Here is a 16,797-nt window from a genome sequence, read left to right on the forward strand (position 1 = left end):
AAGCCTATATCTTTTTGCTTTAGTTATGGATGGTCTTACTGGACACTTACAGGAGGATGTACCTTGGTGTATGCTTTTTGTTGATGATATCCTTCTCATGGATAAGACGAGAGAAAAAGCCCAGAAAAAGCTTGTATTATGGAGGTCTACATTAGAGTCTAAAGGCCTTTATTTGTGTAGAACTAAAACTGAATATATGTAATATAATTTTAGTAGTAGTAGCTCTAGTGACAGAAGTGTAACTTTGGGTGATCAAATTATTAAAAGATGTGAACGTTTTAGATATCTTGGGTCTGTTATTCAAAGCAATGGTGATATAGATGAAGATGTTAATAGTAGAATTCAAGTTGGTTGGTTGAAGTGGAGGAATGTTTCGGGCCTTTTGTGTGATAGAAAAGTACCGCTTAGACTGAAGGAAAATTTTATAAGATGGTGGTGAGACTTGCAATGCTCTATGGCACTAAATGTTGGCATTTAAAAGAGAGTGTTGTCGAGATGAGAATGATTAGGTGGATGAGTGGCTTTACACTTAGAGACAAAAGGCGAAATGAATATCTCCGTGATAGGGTTGGTGTGGCTTCCCGTGACGGACAAAATTAGAGAAAGTCACCTTAGATGGTTTGGTCACATTAAGCATCGACCATCTGATGATCCGACTAGGAGAGTAGATGTTTTAGATTCTACTTATGTTAAGAAAGGCAGAGGTAGACTTAGGAAGACTTGGGCTTATTGTATAAAAATGATCTTAATTTATTAGAACTAAATGAAAATATGACACTAAATAGGACGCAATGGGGAAGAAGGATTCATGTAGCCGACCCCGCGTAGTGGGATTAAGGCATTGTTGTTGTTGTTGTATAAGTTCTCATCTCCACACATCTTATACCATGCATCCAAATCCTTGGATAATTGATATTTAAATATATTATAGTGAGTACATACTAAATTATATATAAATGGAAAAAAAATCTCTTTAAATTTTATCAATGCATAACATACAAATAAAAGTCACATATGAAAGTGAAAATTGCTGAACGCTACTGTGGGATAAAAGTTGAGGGTTAAACAAAAGGCATTACCATAAGTATATGTTTTTCAGTTCTTCAATTTGCTATAAGGGAACCTTCCTAGCTGGTGAGGAAGATCTTCTTTCCATTATGTTCTCAGCAGCTGGACCCATCTGATGTACAAAATTAACAGACTCTGACAATCTGTTCAGAAGATTCACTAATGCAATGACTTCATTCCGTTGCAGCTGCAGCTGAAGCAAAATAAGAGATCTTGGCAAATTATGAGCTGCGCTGAAAGTTTCAATACCAAAATGAAGAATAAAATTTGCTCTATCATTAATTGAATAGAGAAAAAGAGGAAAAAAACTCTACTTTTACTTTTATTAGTGTAGTGAAACTGCTTAATTAACTATAGTTAGCTGTAACTGCCATATGTATGGTAGAAAACAAAGATAAGAGTTCATGTCTTGATAAAATAATTATTTATGGTCTTCTTTCAGCTCAACAACCCAACATGCTCTACAACCATAAGGAAATTCATAAATCTGAACAGCTATCAAAATTTTCTTATGTAGTTGAGAACTCGTGTTGATTTTTGGCAGTTACTAGATCAGCTCAATCTGATCATTCAGTCTTAAAGCAGAAGTATATGCTAGTAACAAGAGTTTTCAATCTAAGAAACCCAAAAGAGTATAGTGCCTAAATAGTCCCATGACTATTTACATGGCATCATTTTAGTCCCAAAATTTATAGAAGTGCTAAAATAGTCCCCACACACTTATAATGGGAACTGAAATAGTCCACCTTAAGGATTATTTTAACCCATATTAAAAGAGTTTGGGATAAATTGGCAAGTATAAAAATTCTAGGATTAAAATGATCACATGCAAAGAGTCATGGGACCATTTTAACACTTTTCTCAATCCCAATATTGTCACCTCAAAATAATTTCCATTTCTATGGGTCCTCTACTTATAACTACATCAATGCAATCATGCTAGCTCGAGCCTACCCCGCTGGCTATAATTAGACGTTTGACCAATGACAATTAAGCTAATCCAATTCATGGATAGGATCTTGGCCTAAAAGTGTTGCTATCAGAAATGTTCTTTTTTCCTAAGGCGTGCTTAGTTATCCACTGGTTTAAACTAATCAAAATATAAAACAGATGAAACTCTGGACAACCAAAAGCATTATGAAATTTGTTGCAACGGCGCCAGGATGTAGCCATTAATTAGGAATATATATATATAATGAATAAAGTTCCAAAATGATCCCCTGAATATTTACATGGGTTTATTTTAATCCCCGAGTCTACGAAAGACTGAAAGTGCGAAATTAGTCCCCTTAAATTTTTTATGAAATGAAAAAGTTCCCATCAAGGACTATTTTAGACCCTCTTAAAATGTCTGGGGACAATATTGACACTTTTGTAGACTCCCTGCAAAATTATTGGATCATTTTAACACTTTCTCTCTATATAAAATTCTTGTGCATTGATCTTCGTTTCTATTCTTCAATCTTTTCCACTTTCGCCGTTTTAATCAAGCTCCACTAAAATCCCAACACTTAATGCATCAAAACATTAAAGATAAAATTATAGAAAAGTAGGTATACCGGCTGATTTGCATGGTTCTGGCCATTAACAGAGAAAAGGATCTTCAATGCTGTTCCAAGACCAAGAACTTGAAGCTTTCCCCATAAGCGGCATTTCTCACATCCAACACAATCCATCAGTGCACTGCGGAATGTTTAAAAATAAAAGATGTTTAGGTGCTTTTATGATTCAGTAAAGTAATGTCAAACATGCGAGAGTTCGTTAATTCAGGAACCAGATATAATCAAAGATATTTAGAGGCGTGCCTGATGTTTCTGAATTGCTTCTGAATTTGCTGCATTAGTTCAGGACCACTTTCATTTTGCCATAACTTGGCTTCATCATAAGGCACTGGGCAAGCGGCCCGTAGCTCTGGATTGTAAACAATTTGCCTAACTAGAGACCGAGTTTTCAAGTCTTCATCCGGATTGCCTGTGCTATACTCTGCTTGTTCTAAATAATCTGCAGCCTGAGATTTTTTAATTGTAAAAAAATTTAACATATAATATCACAATTTGTTGAATGAAAAATAAATTTTGTACAGTTTATGAAGAAAATAAAAGAAAATATGCAGGAGCATGAGAAAGCATCTTAAAGAGCAAAAAAGCTAAGGGCAGAATCTCATATTGCCAAAATACCCACTATTAGCAAATACTAAAAAATTTTAACATAAAAGGCACATATCAAAAGACAATATATATATATATATAAATATATATAATATAGGTTTCATTTTTTTTAAGGTTTCTCATTTTTATTTGGATAGGAGGAGGCATAACAAGATGTCATAAGCATAGTCCGCTGATATATCTCAGAGAAGCCATAGATCAGGCAATAAAGATGTAGACATAAAACACCTAAAAGAATGAATGTAATTTTATGAAATATATCACAAATGCGACCCCATATGAGCCTATCAATTAGGAGAACATCTATGAAAAAAAATTACCTTAGTTACAGCACGAAGAACAAACAAAAATGTAAAATACAAGTTTCTGACACGATCTGGGTATCTCAAAACTCGATCATACAACAGCTCCAAATTTTGGCCCCACTGCAATAATGCAAATGAGTAGATTTCAAAGTAATATATACTAATCAATGAGCTTAAGTTAAGAGAAGAACCATATTTGTAGCTTCATCAAGGAGATAATCAGAAGCAATGTGCACGGATATCGAAGCATGTAATCCAGAAATCAACTTAAGCAAAATTCTTTTCTCTGGGCAAATTTCTCCAGAAGAATCTAAGGAACGTACAAGCAAAGAACAAAAGTCAATACTAAGGAATAATAGTATTAAAATTTTTTATGCATAATACAAAATAAACAACATTATAGTATTTTCTCCACATAGCTCAAGCCTTGCCAATGGCTGTTCATTTTAAGAAAGCAAACATCAATTTTTTTTCTTTTTTTTTCTTAACTTTAAGCAGCCGCAGAGAGATTATGTTGGCACAAGTAAAGCTTGTGTTAATAAAAGGAAATTTCACTCAACTAAGATGGAATATAATGGGGGAAAAAAATCTAGTTTGGAGAGATAACCTGAAGAAATCCTTCCATTACTTAATACTTTCTGTAAGAAAAAAAATTCCACAAAAAAAATATGCCAAACAAAGCGTACCAAAAAAATGTAGGAACAAATATACAAGTGATAGAATGGTCACATATCAGAGTGGAAGACAGAAACATGGTGTATAAATATTTGTCAAAAAAGTAATGAAAAATAATATTGTAATACATAAGGTAAAAGACAAATAAAAGATTGAATAAAAGTATTCGTATTTAAATGAAATCCCTGCAAATGAATTAAATAATTTTCTAGCAAAATACAATAGACAGGATACACAAACTTTGTAAGGTGATTGGTTCAACTACCATATACTTCAACTTGATCTATGTTGCATTGACCTAATATGTACAATTTTCATTTTCAAGAAATTAAGAAAAAAACAAAGATGAATACGCTGACAAACTAACAGTCTAATATAGTGATCCCTTAATGTCCTAACTACATTCCTCCAGCTGCAGAAAAGAACCAAAACAGCTAAGAAACTTCTAAAGTTATCTTCTCCAAAGAACTTCCCCACTAATTTGCATGAGTTAGGCCTCTATTTAAAGAGAGAGAGTGAGCACGATTTTCTACTTCCCTACATGTATTACAAGCTTAAAAATCAAAGCCAATTATCGATGCACCAAAATTAATCTTAATTACAGTGACAAGAATTCAAAATTTGTGTGATTTCCTCCTTCATATCAATAAAATAAATTTACTTTGATATTCATAACGAGTAAAGATATGTTTGTATACATGCACAGAGCTTATCATTCAAACAATGTCCAAATATTTTTCATGACATAAGTTTAAAAAATGTTGAAGAATGATAATATACACCAGCACAAATTGCATAGAACTCACATTTTGGGCAGTTTTCAGTGTAAATAGCATCCCATATCCTTCTAGCTGCCGGGCCTACATAACCGGTGTAGCGTTCAGGGTTTAGCTGGAGGTTCACATATGTCATCTCAGCTGCCAAAGAATAAAACAGAAAAAAATCTTCATACTAGAAAAGCCATGATAATAATAGAAATCCTAAAAAAGGGGGGCATTTACATAAATAGCACACAATGCTTATGTATTTACATATTTCACACCTAAACATTCATATTTACACAATTACACTCAAATATTTAATATCACATCAAAAATAGCACTGTTATCTCTTTTTAAAAGTCAAATACACGTGCATGCATAGATTAAAAGCACCTAAGTGCTTACGTAAATATGAAAGTTTAGGTGTAAGATAAGTAAATGCATTAAAATTGTGTAGGTATGCAAATTTCCCAAAAAAATAAATGACATGGTGCTGTGATAAATTACCATTATCTGTTTCATTATCATTTGTCCATGGATTGTCAATCTCGACCCACCCTCTAAAAGCTTTTCGATCAAGTGAGCGGTCCACAACAGCTTCTGGTTTCCCCTCCTGACAAATGAGATCATCGGTTGAAAGCCCTACAAAGGGCTGCTTGAATGGCTCTGGGAACTCATTATCAGGACACTCGCAAACACTACAATCACGAAGACGACACATCCCATCATCAGGCCAAAATGGGCAATCACACCACAATTTAACCTGTCCAAGGTTGAAAGATATCCTAGATTTATAAAAAGAACTTCTTTTCTAAAAGCGAGAATTTATAATAAGAAAATGAAATAAGTGCACGATTAGCAATTTGCAAGAACTGTCAGAAAAGAAAATAAAAATATACGAATAGCATGAAAACTTCTGATACAAAATTCCTAGGAATACGAAAACTCCAATTCATATAGCCTGGTAAAAACAGGTGTTAAAGAGGAAAAGGTAGAGACGCGTGATGATTGCCAAAGAAGTGGAGAAGTGAGGTGATTTCATTTAAATGAAGAGGTGGAGATGCAAAATGAAAAGGGGACTACACTGTTGTATTGAGGATGACTCTGGCGACTAGCATACAAAATATTATGGGTATTATTTCCATTGCAAGTTTCAATTCTAATTTCAGCTATTTTGATTTTTTTCTTGCCAATATCACACCTGTTTATCGTCCCTGCCTTGTTTGGTAACTGTCGAAGTCCAATTTCAAACTAAAAAATATTGACACAAATTCTAAAGTAGCAAAGATGTGTTGAGGCATGTATGAGCCATGCATGTATCTGACACATGTCTAACACGGATAAGCATGTCGTTTGGAAGTGTACGTAAATAGTAGCGTTCCCTCTAAAGTTATTGAACTTCGCACTTTAACTGGCTATTAAAAAGATAATTAAAAAAAAACTATGTCTAGATTATCCTAAGAAGTATTGAATACATAATATTCACCACGAAAAAAAAAAAAAAATTAGATTAGTGAAGCTCAGAGAAATCCACGAAAAAAAAAAAAAAAATTAGTGAAGCTCAGAGAAATAGATTCCTAACATTTTCATTTTGTAATAAATATGGATGCTTGAAGGGTAAAAAAATATATTTGATTGGATTTTATTATCTACATTTGAGACATTTTCGTTTGTTTTTATTTAGTCTATCATGCCATCCTCTTAATTATGTGATAATAGTTGCACCTGATTTATATGAAGCTCCATACAATTGGAACATCATCATCAATGTTTTTTTTATTTCTAACATTCGTGAATCATTAAAAAGTTCAAGGTAAAGATTAACAAAACAATATCCACTTGCTTCATTCACATATTCAAAATACTCTAAGGGGCTGTTTGGCAACTTCCGAAATTTAGCTTAGTAGAATCTAGTAAATCCTATAAATCCGGATTTAATAAAACCTGCAATGATTGAATATAAACAATTGTTTCAGATTTATTAAATCTGGTTTAAATTTTGTTAAAATGTTTGACAGATTATTTCAAGATTTAAGTTTGTAAACTTAGTTAGAAGGTAAATAATAATATTTGTCAAAAATGTTTGAAAAATATTAAGCAAGCACAACAAAATACTCATTTGGTAAATTCTATATTAATTGTAATTGCTATACCAAGTGTATCATTAATTAATACTTTAATATTTGTATTATTATTAATTAATTATTTACTTATTTAACTAATTATTAATTATAATTCGACTAAACTAATTAAATAATAAATAGTACTTTAATATATACTAATTAAGCCTTAATTAATGAGTAATTTAAACTAATTAAAATAATAACATCAACTTCATTGAATTAAATCGGAAATAATTTTTATAAAAAACTATTTTTATATATTATTTTTTAATAAATTATAAATTTCATCAAAAAATTAATTTTTTTAGTTAAACAAATTACATGAAAAATAATTTAATTTACCTTATTTAAATTTCTCTATAATTAATGACCAAAATACTCTAATTTAATATAATTAACTAATTGGGTTTAATATTTCTCTATAATTGATGCCTGATTTGAAACCCTTCTATTCCTCTCCCAAATCCTCTCCTACCTAAAACCCTAGACGAAGAAGTTGTGTTCATTGTCTTCCTCACAGTGAAAAGCAGCGTTGGCATTTGTTAGCAAGATTAGAAGTCATGATAGATGCTTGCAAGCGAGCAGTCATTCCCATTTCTCCCCCTTTGTTGCTTCTCTCTGCTAAATCCTAATAAATCCGCATTACAATCATATTTATTATATCTAAGATTGACATTGAAAATGGGTGAAAACCAGATTTTGTAAGTCAGAGGATTTAAAATGTCCCAAATAAACATTTGTGATGATTTAAGTTAAATCCACCAATAAACCTCCCCAACAAGTGAAAGCTCAATTCAACATTTTTAAGCCCTAAACTACAAAATAAACATAAACAGCCATTTTTATCATAAAGAACTCCCAAAAATAGCAACAAATCAACATAAAAATATGATATAAAAAAAAATAAAAAAAAAACTTGAGTCAAAAGAATTACCTTGAAATACCGGAAGAAGGGTGTGGCGACTAGCTCCTGTAGAATGGGATGCAACACCTTCTCGTTGAGAGAATCCACAATTTCATAACCACAAGCACAGTCTTCCACGATGCCCTTATACTTTCTAGAGTCCTGCAAACCAATTTTCCCGATCAAGATTACAATAATAAAATGAAGCAAATCTGAACTAATTCAAGAAAGTCTCCAGAAAAAGCACCACTAACTCGCAGGCCTTCTTTGAATTTCTAAAGAAGGTTTGCCTTGGAATCACTGTCGTAGCCAGGAGGACTGCAAACAGAGCAGCCGCCACCCAGCCCCATCGCCGGCACCTTTCACTGACAATTCCATTCGCAGCGGCATCCATGTTGCCTATTAGTGACGAACACCTGGTCCGCTTCAATAGCTCCAACGGCTCTACCAACCTTTCATTGGGGGTTTACAAATTTTAACTAAGAATTAGTCAACCTTTTGTTTAAATCTTGCCAAACAGGTGAGTAAATCATACAGCTGTGCTCACTCCTGTTTCTCCCTCCTACTCAAGATTAAAGGGCTGTTTGAATGCTCCCCTTTTTTTAGCTCACACATGCACCCGGATGCGTAGCTCGATTTAACTTGAACTTACACAGGATTTAGCGTAAATCCTACCAACCGGTCGAAATATGTATTTTAAATCACAAGAAATTTAAATAAATCTCCTTCCGACTAAATCCTGGATTTAGGAAACCAAGATTTCCAAGAATTTAACGGGTTAGGGAAGAGAATGCATTCAATACCTTCGCCAGCAAACACCCGTCCGAATTCCTCTCTTCGTTTTCCTCTAGGGTTTCGGGTGGGAGCAAAGGGGGGAAAGACGAGGGTTTCACGCTGCCTCAATCCAGTTGATGCTGCCAGAAAGCTCCCGTCGCTACCTCCGCGTTTGGTCGAGTGATTGGCGTGCGAGAGGAAGAAAGTAAGCGGAAGAGAGGAGGAAAGGGAGCGAAAGGAAGGGGAAGACGCCCGTTGGTATTAATTAATTAAAGGAAGATTTTACACTCAAGCCACTCAATTCCTATGTATTTAATACCTGAACTTTCATTTTTACATATATGCATATATCATCTTTTTTGTAATTATAAAATGTGATATTTTTTATATGGTACGAAAGATTTGGGTGGTATAATTGTAAAAATAAAGTTTAGGTTTTGGATTTGCAAATAAATAGGAATGGAGTGGCATGTAGGTAAATGCGCCTCAATTAAAGTATAGTTAATTAAATAAGTGATAGTTCTTAAGGCCTAATTTGAGTAAAAAAATTATGTTTAATTAAATTTAAAAATTTATAATAGATAAATAAATAAATGTTATATTATTTTAATTATAATTTAATTGGTGTAATTAAAATTTATAAAAAAAGTCGATTATTGTTAATGATTAAAGTTAAAAAATTTAAAAATGTTTACTTAATTAAATTAACATTAATGTTATTTGATTAGATTAAACTAAAAAAATTAGTTAATAACTTTAGTATTTTGCTAAAGAATAATTAAGACATTATCTTATAGTAAATAATTAAAATAAAATAAAAATTGACAATTAATTAGTTAAGTTCCGAATAATAATTATTAACTTGATAATTTAATGCTTATAGTTAATATAATTATGACTAACAAAGAAAACTAAAATAATTTTAATAATTCTATAATCATAATTAGTTTGAATCCTATTTTTAAAACAAATTAAAATTTTGGAATAAGTAGCCGCAGTATATCAATATTTAATCAAACTAAGAGTAGGATGTCACTCTTCCAAGGTAACATGGTATAAGAATAACAAATTTGGACATAATTGTTACAACTCAAGTAGTGTTTACATTGGGTCAAGCTCATTTGGGTGGGCCTATAGGTATGAATTATTTGGTTTAAATCCAAAAACCAAACCCAACCGAGTCAATTTAGTTGATTCGGTTCGGTTTTTTAAAAAACTTCAGTTATGATTTTAAAAATATTGAAATTTGGTTTTCAGTTTAAGGTTCAGTTTTACTTCTTCTTAAACTAAATGAAGTGAAGACCGAATTTTTTCTAGATAAATCTTCCTTGCAATGCTTATAAATAAAATTTTTTAGTTATCAACATTACATAATCCTCGCTTAATAACTTTCATTTTCTCTTATACATTTAAACTATAATTCGATTTATGTAAAGCTAAATTGTTTAAACCGAAGTAAAATTTAGTTTGACTGGTTCGGTTTTATCAAAATGTTGTTTGGTTCGGTAGTTTGGACTTTGAATTTTGGTTGAAGTCGGTTTGCCTAATTTGAAAACCAAACCATCTGAACTGACCAAATGCTCACCCCTAGGTGGACCAATAAGAACTTAATAAGTTTGCTTAGTTTGGTTGTGTTTGACTCAATGTGCCTTATATGGGTCAATTTGGTTTGAATGAGCTAAGGGTTTGTTCGGGACAGCTGCAGCTTAATAATAAGTTGTTGCGTAACAGCTGTCACGGAAAACTGTTGCGCAGATGTTGTTACGGGCAAGCTGAATGTCAGTTTATTTTTTGCAGTTTGAAAACAACGGTGCTGCAATTGTTTCTGGACAAATGACTATTCTACTCCTGTATATTAATGTTGTTTACAACAGAACTGTTCATACCAGTACATTCTATACTTTAAAAGAAAATATTCAGTGCAGAACATTACAAAATATAGATAGACACTCACTTAACAATGAGTAATATGACTACTAAATTAAAAAAAAAACTATTAAAATAACAATTAATAATATGATAATAATAATTTTATGCACTTATGAGGTCTCATAGAACTCAGTATACAAACTAACGAATATGTCACTATAAGAAGAAAACCTAACTTATAAAAAAATTTCTTAGTTGTCTTTAACCCACATAATACCAATGTCATGTGTGTCATATATGCATATCATAAAAAAAAGACCATCCAAAAGAACCTAAAAAACCGTTACACCAAAAAAAAAGAAGAAGTTGGTTGCTTTCATTAGATTTTCACGTGTGATACCAACCAATAGCAATATACAGCTATCCAAAAGAACACATATAGTTAAATGTCTCATCATAGCCTCCAAACCCCACCAAAAGAAAAAAAAAGAAAAAAAAAACACATACAAATTGCGTAAAAAATTAAAATAGTAAATATCAAAAGTATAAGGAACATAAATAAAAATAAACTATATAACATACAAGCACAATAACTAGTGAATGTCTTCAACAACCATTATAATTAATAAAATGATAAAAACTAACATTCCGTCAAAACACTCTCCAACTATCACATTTGTAATTCATTCTCTCAACTCTGTCTTCTCGCTTGCACCTTCCATGTCTTTAGTGCAGATCTCGGGAGCAACATTTCGGCCTGTGATAAAGACTGTCCAAGTTGATACTCATATGCCTCAACAGGGACATATTCATGATCTTTGTCCTCCCTACAAAAGTAGATGTTGTTGCGGGAATGATGTAACTGAGCCATCATGACATTCACAATCACATCTAACGAGTAAGATGACATATCACTAAGTATAAGTCATTTTTTCTTCTAAACGCCAAATGTCCTCTCCATGACACTGCTTAAGGATAAATGTCTTTTGTTGAACATTTCTTTTTTGCACCATGCGACATTGTTGTCGTTCAAAATCAAGTATGTGGTATCTCGTATCAGGATATGGTTTAAGATACCCTTGCTACGACAGATAACTAGCATCTACCAAAAAATATTTACTGTATGTGAATTAAATTAATAAAGTTGAAAGAAAAAGAATCAGGAGAGTTGCTTAGTCTCAAGCGAACTTGTGGGTGGATGTGAGAAGTTGTATTTATTATTATGTGTTGCATATTTGAATATTCGACTGTCATGTGGACTGCCCTCCCAACTGACCATAACAAAAATGAAGCACATGTTGAAGTCGCATACTGTCATGACACTGTGTCGGGGGCACACAACGACCGATGAATGTGAACTTCTCATTATTTGAATGCATACATTAACGTGTGTATCATCAATTGCTTCAATACAATTTTAGAAAAATAACGAAGGGTTACATACTTATAATATTTATATTAAATTTTAATGTCATAAATAAAATAAATTACCTTAAGTACGACATAAACCGCGCATCATGCGAAATCTGTGGGGTTCTATTCGAATGTAGAATATATTGGTTTTATGACTTGTAAGGAAAAACTAATAAATGCATTTAACATTACTGAGAAATATCTGCAAATCGTTTTAGAAGAGTGGTGAAATTGTTTTATAACTCATCGCATTGATTCATTCTGCGATAATATGTAGATGGTTATTGTCGACACCTCTTGTGAAGTTGTTCTCGATGAGCCATGAAATTCATGATTTCAGTGTAGTTCCTCCAATAAATCGGTGATAGCGTCTGCGTCATTTGAAATATATTGCTAAATATCGTTGGGTGGCCAACAAGTAACTCCGCAACCCATTTATCGCCAACATATGAGGTTATCATGCAAGGAGAGCGCTCTATGTATGAGTTATAATATGCGTACATCATGCATACTACAACCGCAACTCTCCTTCTGTGTCTTTCTCTAGTTGCATCCATGTATTTCAGTATTGAAGTGGCTAAAACATAAACATCAATGAATTAAATATAATCATATAAGGTTACAAATAAAACTAAAATAAGTAAATAACATTAAAAAAGTAAATTGGAAACATAACGGGGAATGAAAAACTCTCAAGTAAAGTGACATGTTCAAACAAACATAAATATCCAAAGCATTCTGAAAAACCATAATCAAATAAAAAATTCCAGCAAGAATTAAAAAAAAAAGTATCCCTCAAATGTCGCTGCTCTCATGAAAATAATGCAGGTAAGTCGCCCTACAGACAGCAGACATCGTTACAAAAAAATCTATTCGACTCGAATTTTCAAGCAACTTCATAAAGAAACATTTCGACTCGAATTTTCAAGTAAATTGGAAACATAGTTGCAGCGACATGTCTTCGTAAATTTATTGAGTTGCATCCAAAATTCACATAATCGGTTGAACAGAAGTTGCTTGTAATGGGTCGGTGGCATTGGTGCATGAAGCCACCAAATGTGAGTTCTCACTTCTAAAGAAAGCAGTTTCTTTTTTATTTCAACCCGAGGATGGTTTGACAAGCTTGTGGACTCAACTTCAGGGAGGTCCTGGCTCGAGCATTTAATGAAATCACGTGATTGATCAAATCCCAAATTCCTAGGGATGCATTAAAACCTGTCTCACTAGGGGCACACACATTGTTGCTCGTTGTCAAGACACTTCGAAACAAACAATTCAACTTCTCCTCTAGCTCAGAATCGATTCCACTTTATTAATTTATTTATTTTTGTAGCAGACACCACTTAAAAATTCATATAACATGTTATTGGATTTGAAAATAAATTAAAAATTGACAACAAGGGGGACATTTCAAAAATGTTTGCCGCCAATCTCTCTGTCCACCACTCCTCGAAAGCATCAATTGTTTTGAATGTAATAAGTGCTTGAGGTAGATACATGAATGTAATAAGTGTCGTGAGAAAATTCAAGCTGAGGGTACAAACCTGTGACGCGCATTTAACATAAATTACTAAGGTAAGCGGTCGCGCTATTGTTTCAAATGCTTCAGCCCACGTTTCAAGACACACCACGCCAAATAACCAGCCCAAACAGAACCTAAGTGGGCCAATTGGCCAAATTGGCCCTCAATGATGGTTGGGTTATGCTTGATTAATTAATTTATAACTTTAAGAATGATTAATTTGATTTTGGCTCAATATGGTTCATTTGGGTCAAACTGGCCTAATTGGTCAACTTGGACTTTAATTAGGGCAACTTTTATTCAAATATTTTCAATTAGAGATTTTATACATTTGGAACATCCAATTCTTTTTTTTTTTTTTTTTTTTGGGCCAATATGGTTTATTTGGGTCAAGTAACTCAATTGGCCAAATTGGACTTCAATTGGACTTAATTTCTATTTAATTGGACGTAATCAGTGCTTTTAAGTTTTAGAATGGTTAGCTTCGATTAATTCTGATTTAATTTGGAATTGACTCGATGTGAGGTGACCTAATTAGAGCAACTTGGGTCCAGTGACCCAATCAGCCTCTAGTTATATTTTGTTTAAGATTTAAAAATTCAAAATTGATTAATTTGATTCAATTTGTGCTATATTTCAGTTTGGTTCATCATAATTTAAATGAGTTAGATGGGCCAAGCAAATGACTTCACTAATTTTAAGTCAATTTCCCTCCATTTTATATTTAATTATATTAATATTGATTTACAAATTAATTGGCTCATTTCTTCTTCTAAACACCAAAAGTTTCCTCCTTAATTTGATGTAGAAGGTCATATGGGCCAAGTAGGCCCACTAGCCTAATTTAGGCCCAATCAGTTTCAACTTTAATTTAATTATGCTTAGTTTAGTTTAAAATATTATTTGGTTTAGTTTGGTTTCACTTTATTTTGATTTGAGGAGCTTTAGTGAATTATTGGTTCCACTCATATTTGAGTTAACTGCACCATTTGATTCAATTTGAGTTTGATTGACCTGACTTTTGGGTTCAATAGTTAAGCCAAGTTTCTTAGAAATTTAATTTAAATAAGTGTTCAACTTGCTTCAATGATTCTCACAAGATCACTAAGAATTGGTTTGGCTCACTCTATGATTTTTGATGAGCTAATTATGGTTGGCTTGATTTCAATATGGGTGAGTCCATTGACAATCTTTTATGTTCATCGTAAATCAAGACAGAAGGGTTGGTATTGGCTTTGGATTTGATACTGAGCTTTGTGTCACCTAATCAATATGAAAATCCTCGAAATCCTTGATTAGAGAATATGGGTGAGTCCATCGATAATCTTTTAATGATTGTTGAGGCTAGTCTACACTTTTTGAGCTCGAAATATAAACGAGCCGAACTCGTTTACACCCCTATCTACATGAGAGGATTTAGAAAGCTAGAAGGCCCATTAAGAATGTGAATAATTATGTGATCAAAGTATATCAACAAGAGTAATTTCACATGTCAAGTACAAAATTTAAATCAACTAGTTGAACATCTTATACGACCAAGAGCAAAAGGGCAAGTAAGAACACATTCATGAATAAGATTCGATTATAAGGCCTAACAATCAAACTATTCAAATGAAATTTTATTTTAATATTTCATTGATACTTTATATAATATGTCACCTTATAGAGGAGCATTATAAGGTCTAATATATGCTGAAATTTTGAGTTAAAAATGATGTATTTTAGTGGAGAGTTAATCTTCATTTGATCGTTGTTTAATGCATTCAAATGTTATCTTTTTCTTTGATGTGATTCGGTGGTTTTCTATTTTATCTAAAATTAATTACTCCACTTACTTCCTTTATATCTTGAGCATCTTTTAAGACCGACAATCAGCAAACCTACGCCTTATAACCAATCAAAATTACTATGTATAACTTTCAGTCAAACTAACAAACTAAGCAATGTAATGACCAAATTTTATTCTTACTCCTCTACTCCACTTAAATCCTACTAAACCTAACAATTTAGTCCATGTAATAAGTATGTGATACGTGATCAACAATTTATCATAATCCGACACGAATTTCAATATTTTGAGCACGAATATTCAAACCTCGATTAAGAGTCATCCAGAGCTCCGATTTCAACAAACTTATAATCAAATTGATCGGCTCGATGAGACGAACCTAATGATATGAAAGTCAGTCCAATCCGAGTCAAATCAAGCCCGAATAAAATCATTAAACCACTATTAGAGGATTTCTGGAGGCATTTGAAAGGTCAAACAAATGTCGAATCTAGCGAGTTCATTGTCGAATCGAGAGTCTCGACATGACGAATCCAACGAGACCAAGATTGCTCAATTCTGACATCGTTAAGACACTCAAATGTCCATCAAACACCATCTGATCAAAGAAAGCTCTTCGGACCGTCCGATCAAAATAGTTCATACTCCTGCATTAATTGCACTAAAAACACTATAAATAGAGCATCACCCCTCACATGAAAGAGAGAATGCTTAAGTGAGAACTGGAGGCTTTATGAAGGAGCTCAAGTCCAAGATTATCCTCGCCATCATTGATCGCAGTCGACCACCACTGACAGTCGACAACAACCGCCGACCTCTGTCAACCACCGCTGGCCACCGTTGAACGTCGCCGATCACCGTTAACCTGTCAACTACCGCCGATCATCATTGACTGTCGTTATTCACCGCTGACCTCCGTCAACCACCGCTTACTAGACGTCATCAGTCGACGTTATAACGTGAAAAACTAGTAACCCTTTCCCGCCTGTGGGACAAATGACATCTGTAATCATCAACTTATAGTGGATTTTTACAACTGGGTCAGGCCCCGTGGTTTTTCCCTTTTACAGATTTTCCACGTTAAAACTTCTGGTCTGATCACAGCTTGATTCATTTTTATCTGAGTGTATGCTGAATTCTCGTGCAACGCTAAGACGATAATGCAACGCTAAGACGATAATTCAGACGATAATTCATTACTCTACCACCACGAATTTTCTAGCACGCATCAGTATGCATCTAAGTTAACTTCTCACAAACATTTACAACCATTTGCCCTCACCTAAAATTCTAAAATTTTGTAATCTCAAAAAAAAAAAAAAAAAAAAAAAAAAAAAAAAAAAAAAAAAAAAAAAAAAAAAAAAAACATATCAGCATTAAAAGTCAATGGGAATGACAAACTTGTGGAGTTCATTCTGTGTCCCCA

The 16,797-nt window shown here is 33.0% G+C and overlaps 1 protein-coding gene across 2 annotated transcripts in view; it reads right to left on the bottom strand.

Annotated features, from left to right (window-relative positions):
- Positions 1-9,031, bottom strand: part of LOC110029442 (endoplasmic reticulum oxidoreductin-1) — a 77,700-nt gene extending 68,669 nt beyond the window's left edge. The window contains exons 1-10 of one of the 2 annotated variants that reach the window (XM_020731747.1): positions 8,808-9,031; positions 8,252-8,483; positions 8,035-8,166; positions 5,485-5,740; positions 5,023-5,133; positions 3,733-3,851; positions 3,557-3,661; positions 2,874-3,076; positions 2,628-2,751; positions 1,080-1,261 (exon numbers count right to left, since the gene is read on the bottom strand). In XM_020731747.1, coding sequence (XP_020587406.1) covers positions 1,112-1,261; positions 2,628-2,751; positions 2,874-3,076; positions 3,557-3,661; positions 3,733-3,851; positions 5,023-5,133; positions 5,485-5,740; positions 8,035-8,166; positions 8,252-8,398 — 1,347 coding nt within the window. In that variant the 5' untranslated portion in view covers positions 8,399-8,483; positions 8,808-9,031 and the 3' untranslated portion in view covers positions 1,080-1,111. The remainder of the gene's footprint in view (positions 1-1,079; positions 1,262-2,627; positions 2,752-2,873; positions 3,077-3,556; positions 3,662-3,732; positions 3,852-5,022; positions 5,134-5,484; positions 5,741-8,034; positions 8,167-8,251; positions 8,484-8,807) is intronic. The other variant, XM_020731746.1, reaches the window with a different exon arrangement.
- Positions 9,032-16,797: the final 7,766 nt, after the last annotated feature.

Source organism: Phalaenopsis equestris, unplaced genomic scaffold (genome assembly GCF_001263595.1).
Source record: "Phalaenopsis equestris unplaced genomic scaffold, ASM126359v1 Scaffold000572, whole genome shotgun sequence".
In the NCBI taxonomy this organism is placed as follows: Eukaryota; Viridiplantae; Streptophyta; class Magnoliopsida; order Asparagales; family Orchidaceae; genus Phalaenopsis; species Phalaenopsis equestris.